At 44.9% G+C, this 8,199-nt stretch overlaps 1 protein-coding gene across 1 annotated transcript in view; it reads right to left on the bottom strand.

Moving 5' to 3' along the window:
• Positions 1 to 2,682: 2,682 nt before the first annotated feature.
• The window catches only part of LOC135538021 (uncharacterized), a 102,795-nt gene continuing 97,278 nt past the window's right edge, over positions 2,683 to 8,199 (bottom strand). Inside the window, exons 11-13 of the mRNA XM_064964012.1 lie at positions 8,011 to 8,115; positions 7,616 to 7,863; positions 2,683 to 3,047 (exon numbers count right to left, since the gene is read on the bottom strand). Coding sequence (XP_064820084.1) covers positions 2,683 to 3,047; positions 7,616 to 7,863; positions 8,011 to 8,115 — 718 coding nt within the window. The remainder of the gene's footprint in view (positions 3,048 to 7,615; positions 7,864 to 8,010; positions 8,116 to 8,199) is intronic.

Raw genomic sequence — 8,199 nt, 5'->3', positions numbered from 1 at the left:
TGGCTCTCAAGAGAAGACAGGCTATGTGCTCACTGCCCACAAAATGAGGTGGAAACTGAGCTGCACTTCCTAACCTCCTGCCCAATGTATGACCATATTAGAGAGACATATTTCCCTCAGATTACACAGATCCACAAAGAATTCGAAAACAAATCCAATTTTGAAAAACTCCCATATCTACTGGGTGAAATTCCACAGTGTGCCATCAGAGCAGCAAGATTTGTGACCTGTTGCCACGAGAAAAGGGCAACCAGTGAAGAACACGCACCATTGTAAATACAACACATATCTATGCTTATTTATTTTATCTTGTGTCCTTTACCATTTGCACATTGTAAAAACACTGTATATATATATATATATAATATGACATTTGTAATGTCTTTATTGTTTTGAAACTTCTGTATGTGTGATGTCTACTGTTATTTTTTATTGTTTATTTCACTTTATATATTATATACCTTACTTGCTTTGGCAATGTTAACACATGTTTCCCATGCCAATAAAGCCCCTTGAATTGAATTGAATTGAATTGAGAGAGAGAGAGAGAGAGAGAGAGAGAGAGAGACAGACAGAGAGAGAGAGAGAGAGAGGGAGAGAGAGACAGAGAGAGAGAGAGAGGGAGAGTGAGAGAGAGAGAGAGAGACAGAGAGAGAGAGAGAGAGAGAGAGAGAGACAGAGAGAGAGAGAGAGAGAGAGAGAGAGAGAGGAGAGAGAGAGAGAGAGAGAGAGAGAGAGAGAGAGAGAGAGAATTCTATGCCATCAAAAAGAACATACCAATCAGGATTTGGCTAAAAATACTTGAATTAGTTATAGAACCCTAAGCCCATTGCCCTTTACGGCCGTGAGGTCTGGGGTCCGCTCACCAACCAGAAACTTCGCAACATGGGACAAACACCAATTTGAGACTCTTTGCATGCAGAATTCTGCAAAACTATCCTCCGTGTACAACGTAGAACACCAAATAAGCAGCAGAGCAGAATTAGGCCGATACCCACTAATTATCAAAATCCAGAAAAGAGCTGTTAAATTCTACAACCACCTAAAAGGAAGCGATTCCCAAACCTTCCCCAACAAAGCCATCACCTACAGAGAGATGAACCTGGAGAAGAGTCCCCTAAGCAAGCTGGTCCTGGAGCTCAGTTCCCAAACACAAACACACACCACAGAGCCCCAGGACAACAGCACAATTAGACCCAACCAAATCATGAGAAAACAAAAAGATAATTAATTGACAAATTGGAAAAAAATCAACAAAAGAAGCAAACTAGAATGCTATTTGTCAAAATGAGGTGGAAACTGAGCTGCACTTCCTAACCTCCTGCCAAATGTATGACCATATTAGAGACACATATTTCCCTCAGATTACACAGATCCACACAGAATTAGAAAACAAACCCAATTTTGTTAAACTCCCATATCTACTAGGTGAAATTCACAGCTGAAAGATACAAAGAGTGATTCAGGAGAACCTTTCAACCCGAGCGAGTCTGGTCACACATCAATCTGCCCTGCAGACAAGGATAGTCACCTGCATGCTAACGTTTGCTAGCTAGCTAGTTAGCTCAACTTAACCAAAGCAATTTTCGGTCGGCTCTAAATTGCTCCTAAATATCCAGCTGTGCTGACCTTGAACAACATCACAGAGAGCGTGATTGTGGTTATAGGCTGATTGCCAGAGAGAGAAATAGAGCGCAGATTCGTGACCGTTGTGTTTCCAGCACTACTACAGAGAAAATGACTTGATTCTAGCAGTTCAGAAGATGAGACATATTTATTATTTTTTTGTGGGGAGGCGATTGACTGCCTTCACTTTACACATAAACCGCGTTGTGGGCTGAACAAGCTAATGCTAACGAACCACCAAGTTGTGGGCTGAACAAGCTAATGCTAACGACCGCCAAGTTGTGGGCTGAACAAGCTAATTCAGCGACCACCAAGTTGTGGGCTGAACAAGCTAATGCTAACGACCACCAAGTTGTGGGCTGAACAAGCTAATGCTAACGACCACCAAGTTGTGGGCTGAACAAGCTAATGCTAACGACCACCAAGTTGTGGGCTGAACAAGCTAATGCTAACGACCACCAAGTTGTGGGCTGAACAAGCTAATGCTAACGACCACCAAGTTGTGGGCTGAAGAAGCTAATGCTAACGACCACCAAGTTGAATCGTGGTGCCTGCCGACCTCAGGTGCAGTGCCTCTGGTCAGCTGTAGCCTAGAAAACTAGTAACGGGGGCCATTTCTTTCTCCTCCCAAGGATTATACTTTGAGTAGGATAGCAGCCTTCACAATAAAAAGCCATCTGGTTGTCACCGTGATATATTGCATCCAATGGAGAGAGAATACAGGGCGAAGGAACAAAGGGACAGAGTGTCCTCCTTAGCTGTCCCGTGTGATTCGGTTCACTTGGCATACGACCTAAATCATAGTTTTGTAGGCCTCTAAAGGTTTGTTTTTTAAACAACATTGTTCCATGACGCTACAGTATTCGCTAAAGCCTGTTCACTTTACCAAACATTTGGTGGCACGGTTAGAAAGGAAAATGTTGTGAGTCTGGTAAAATAATCGGTGATATTGTGTCGGATATAACAATGCTGCATTAGTTTGCTAGGGTTTGAAGTAGGTGTATAACGCCTCAATTGATTTCATAAACTGTATTGGATATATGCTGTAGGTTGGAATCAACTGGAGATGATGAACCCTGGAGACGGGACATGACGAGGTGGCCCTGAGGAAGAGGAATCCTGGAGACGGGACATGACGAGGTGGCCCTGAGGAAGATGAATCCTGGAGACGGGACATGACGAGGTGGCCCTGAGGAAGATGAACCCTGGAGACGGGACATGACGAGGTGGCCCTGAGGAAGATGAACCCTGGAGACGGGACATGACGAGGTGGCCCTGAGGAAGAGGAACCCTGGAGACGGGACATGACGAGGTGGCCCTGAGGAAGAGGAACCCTGGAGACGGGACATGACAGAGGTGGCCCTGAGGAAGAGGAACCCTGGAGACGGGACATGACGAGGTGGCCCTGAGGAAGATGAACCCTGGAGACGGGACATGACGAGGTGGCCCTGAGGAAGAGGAACCTTGGAGACGGGACATGGCGAGGTGGCCCTGAGGAAGATGAACCCATGAACCCTAGAGCACCAGCTTGATACGACACCAGCTTGATATGTCCCCTTGTCTTTTTACCCACGTAGAAACAGCCCTGGTGTCTCAATCTATTCTTTATTTTTGTATGCTTGTCCTAGGGTTTGAGAAGAGCTGACCAATCAGAATTGAGGAGGATTGTTACAGAGCCCCGTGAGCAACTCCTGATGCTGTGCAGACTTCCTGGATGTTCTCTGGCCCAAACTGCCCTGTTGTGTGTTTCGCCTGCTCTCTGGACCACCGCAGAGGACAGCAAGGCGCCTCAGAGGGTGATACATGCAGCCGAACGCACCACTGGGAGCAAACCGTCTGCCCTCCAGGTCTCCTCCCCCAACATTCACTTACTTAACCTCATTCTCCCCCTATGGACATGTTCCCCCAATGACATAATATGTACAGATTAAGTGTACATTGCCTGACCATCGAGAGAGGCCGCTAAATGGACAGAGAGAGAGAAAGAGAGAGAGAGACAGAGAGTGAAAGAGAGTGAGAGAGAGAGAGACAGAGAGACAGAGAGACAGAGAGAGAGAGAGAGAGAGAGAGAGAGACAGCAGAGAGAGACAGAGAGAGAGACAGAGAGAGAGAGAGAGAGAGAGAGAGAAACAAAGTGAGAGAATTGAAATGAATTGAGTGAGACAGAGAGAGAGACGGAGAGAGAGAGAGACAGAGAGAGAGAGAGAGAGAGAGAGAGAGAGAGAGAGAGAGACAGAGAGAGAGAGAGAGAGAGAGAGACAGAGAGAGAGACAGAGAGACAGAGCGAGAGAGAGAGAGACAGAGAGAGACAGAGACAGAGACAGAGACAGCGAGAGAGAAGATAATAAGATAATGTTCTTATGGTAAAGACAAGAAGGGGATATAATTGCCATTTTCATGTTCATCTTCTCTCCTCTCTCTACCTCCATTATTTTTTCTCTCTCTCTCTTTCTCTCTCTCTATTCCCTCTTCACTCCCTCTATCTCTGATGTGTCTCTGTCTCTGTGTGTATCTGATAGGTTGTGACATATGTATTGACTCTGTAGTTTAAGCCATCCTTCAGACTTCCTTACTCTTTGTCCCTTGAGGGTCTTCCTGTCAAACTCTTCCATCCTCATCCTCTCTTCCTTCTCTCTCCTCCGAATATTCTCGCTGTGCTTAAATCCTGCATATGACCTTCCCATAATGTCAGGTGTAGCTGTGCGACCTGGTCTCAGATCATTTTGTATTATTCTGTAATTTAATATGAGACACTCCATTTAGTATGATATGTTAAGTTTTGTAAGGTATGTTTTGATTTCATATGATACAGTTAGCTATAATGGTTAAGGTTAGGGTTAGGGTAAGGGTTAGCTATAAAAGTCAGGGTTAGGGTAAGGGTTAGCTATAGAAGTCAGGGTTAGGGTAAGCTATAAAGTCAGGTTAGGCAAGGGTTAGCTATAAAAGTCAGGGTTAGGTTAAGGGTTAGCTATAAAAGTCAGGGTTAGGGTAAGAGTTAGCTATAAAAGTCAGGGTTAGGTTAAGGGTTAGCTATAAAAGTCAGGGTTAGGGTAAGAGTTAGCTATAAAAGTCAGGGTTAGGGTAAGGGTTAGCTATAAAAGTCAGGGTTAGGGTAAGAGTTAGCTATAAAAGTCAGGGTTAGGTTAAGGGTTAGCCAAAAGAGTCAGGGTTAGAGTAAGGGTTAGCTAAAAGAGTCAGGGTAAGAGGAATGTTTACCTAAAAGAGTCTGGGTTAGAGGAATGGTTACCTAAAAGAGTCTGGGTTAGAGGAATGGTTAGCTATAATGTTTAAGGTTAGGGTAAAGGGAAGGGTTAGCTATAAAGGTTAAGGTTAGGGTTAGTGTAAGGGTTAGCTATAATTGTTAAGGTTAGGGTTAGTGTAAGGGTTAGCTATAATGGTTAAGGTTAGGGTTACGTTAGGGGTTAGTTATAATGGTTAAGGTTAGGGGAAGGGTTAGCTATAATGGATAAGGTTAGGGTTACGTTAGGGGTTAGCTATAATGGTTAAGGTTAGGGTTAGGGGAAGGGTTAGCTATAATGGATAAGGCTAGGGTAAGGGTTTTCTATAATGGATAAGGCTAGGGTTAGGGGTAGGAGTTAGCTATAATGGTTAAGGTGAGGGTTAAGGGAAGTGTTAGCTATAATGGTTAAGGTGAGGGTTACGGTAAGGGTTAGCTATAATGGATAAGGCTAGGGTTACGTTAGGGGTTAGCTATAATGGTTAAGGTTAGGGTTAGGGGAAGGGTTAGCTATAATGGATAAGGCTAGGGTAGGGGCTAGCTATAATGGATAAGGTTAGGGTTACGTTAGAGGTTAGCTATAATGGTTAAAGTTAGGGTTAGGGGAAGGGTTAGCTATAATGGATAAGGCTAGGGTTAGTGGAATGGTTAGCTATAATGGTTAAGGTTAGGGTTAAAGGAATGGTTAGCAATAATGGTTAAGGTTAGGCTAGGGTAAGGGTTAGCTATAATGGTTAAGGTTCGGGTTAGGGTAAGGGTTAGCTATAATGGTTAGGTTAGGGTTACGTTAGGGGTTAGCTATAATGGATAAGGATAGGGTTAGGGGAAGGGTTAGCTATAATGGATAAGGATAGGGTTAGGGAAGGGTTAGCTATAATGGATAAGGATAGGGTTAGGGAAGGAGTTGAGCTATAATGGATAAGGATAGGGTTAGGGGAAGGGGTTAGCTACAATGGATAAGGATAGGGTTAGGGAAGGGTTAGCTATAATGGATAAGGATGAGTTGGGGAAGGTTAGCTACAATGGATAAGGTTAGGGTTAGGGAAGGGTTTGCTGTAATGGATAAGGTTAGAGTTAGTGGAAGGTTAGCTGTAATGGATAAAGTTAGGGTTAGGAAAGGGTTAGCCATAATGGTTAAGGTTAGGTTAGGAAAGGGTTAGCTATAATGGTTAAAGGTTAGGGTAAGGGTTAGCTATCATTGAAAATGTTAGGGTAAGGGTTAGCTATAATTGATAAGGTTATGGTTAGGGCAAGGGTTAGCTATACTGGGTAAGGTTAGGGTTAGGGTAACGGTTAGCCATAATGGATAAGGTTAGGGGAGGGTTAGATATAATGGATAAGGTTAGGGTTGGGGTAAGGGGTAGCTATAATGGTTAAGCTTAGGGTTAGGGGAAGGGTTAGCTATAATGGTTAAGGTTAGGGTAAGGGTTAACTATAATGGTTAGGGTTAGGGGAAGGGTTAGCTATAATGGTTAAGGTTAGGGGAAGGGTTAGTTATAATGGGTAGTTAGGGTTAGGGGAAGTGTTAGCTATAATGGTTCATGTTAGGTAAGTGTTAGTCAACATGCTAAGTAGTTGCAAAGTAGCTTAAAAGTAGTAAAGTAGTTGAAAAGTTGCTAATTAGCTAAAATGCTAAAGTTGTCCGTGATGACATTCAAACTCACAACCTTCTGGGTTGCCAGGCGCTTGCATTGTACTCTATCCCAGCCACCCTGCTTTAGCAAACATTAGGGTTAGGGTAAGGGTTATCCCTTACGTAACCATACCAAACGTAAGATTTCATACTAACTTTACGTCTAGTCTATGAGACCAGGCTGGGCTGTGAGAAGTGTAGAGGTCATAGGTCAGTGTCGTCAGGTGTATTGTTGTAGAGAGGTCAGGTGTAGGTGTGTAAGGTGGATTCAAGATGTCAAATGTGTATTGTAAACTTGGGTAGACTCAGGTAAACACAGGTAGACTCAGGTAAACTCAGGTAGACTCAGGTAGGCTCAGGTAAACTCAAGTAAACTCAGGTAGACTCAGGTAGACTCAGGCAAACGCAGGTCGACTGAGGTAGACTCAGGTAAACGCAGGTAGACTCAGGTAAACTCAGGTAGACTCAGGTAAACTCAGGTAAACTCAGGTAAACTCAGGTAAACTCAGGTAGTCTCAGGTAGACTCAGGCAAACGCAGGTCGACTGAGGTAGACTCAGGTAAACTCAGGTAAACGCAGGTAGACTCAGGTAAACTCAGGTAAACGCAGGTAGACTCAGGTAGACTCAGGTAAACTCAGGTAAACGCAAGTAGACTCACCTGTACACCAGTGTCTCATCGGCTGTACAGTTGTACTGTATCTGAAACATCCATACCAGGTAAGCTCCAGCTGATTGGCCCAGGTCCCATCGTACCTGTGCTGAAGTAGAAGTGACTCCCTGTATCCCAACCATCCTCTCCTCTTCTTCCTCCTCCTCTTCCTCTATCCTAATCCCTCCATCCTCCTCCACCACCACCCCTCCTCATCCCCCTCTCCCTCCTCTCCTCTCCTCTCTTCCGTGTCTCTTGTGTTCCCTCCATTGTCAACTTCGGAATTCACACTTTTTCCAGTGGCAATGTCCGAAGAACCCTGAATTTTTCCATTAGAATTCCCAGCATTCCCAGTAGCCGTCACATTCCCTGGACGTTCACATTCCCATTCCGATTCGGCAACAGGATGATATTTAGATCCACCGTTGCGGTAGCCTCCCAGCAGCGTTTATCGCTATGCACGTGTACTCTCCGTCATCCCTAGCAACCGTAACGAAGAGATCCAACGTTCCGTTCCGGGACGATGTCGTCCGGCTGGAATTCGCCACAATCCGATCATCGGGGGAGACGAAATGGATGATTGGTTCAGGGTCGCCAATGGCTCTGCCATTTCCAGGGTTGCCCTTTGACCTTCCAGGACCCAGAGCTTGTGGGTGTGTCTGGTGATGAGGGGCGGCTCACAGGTGAACTCCTCCTCAAGGATGGACCAGAAATACCTGGACAGGTGAGATGGAGAGAGAAGAACGGTTAACTCTAACATTCACTGTGAGACACAGTATCTATATCGCTCTATTTAAACATCTGAATAAAATCTATATATCATGACTATCTTCATCCTGGTGGAGTTAGGAATCAGAGCTCACGGTAATGAACAAACGGAATCGGACAAAGACACTGTCATCTGTTTTACCTGCCGGCCAGGTGAGGGGGGCGTGGCGCAGGTCTCCATGTCATCCTCTCGGACCAGCCTGCGTAACCATAACAACTCACAGTTACAGTGTAGCGGGTTCCCTCCAGTTCAGACTGATGACGCTGTTGTAGGGAGTGGGACT

Source organism: Oncorhynchus masou, unplaced genomic scaffold (assembly GCF_036934945.1).
Source record: "Oncorhynchus masou masou isolate Uvic2021 unplaced genomic scaffold, UVic_Omas_1.1 unplaced_scaffold_892, whole genome shotgun sequence".
NCBI lineage: Eukaryota > Metazoa > Chordata > Actinopteri > Salmoniformes > Salmonidae > Oncorhynchus > Oncorhynchus masou.
The sequence above is the reverse complement of the archived record's forward strand: the minus strand, read 5'-3'. Positions and strand labels throughout refer to the sequence as shown.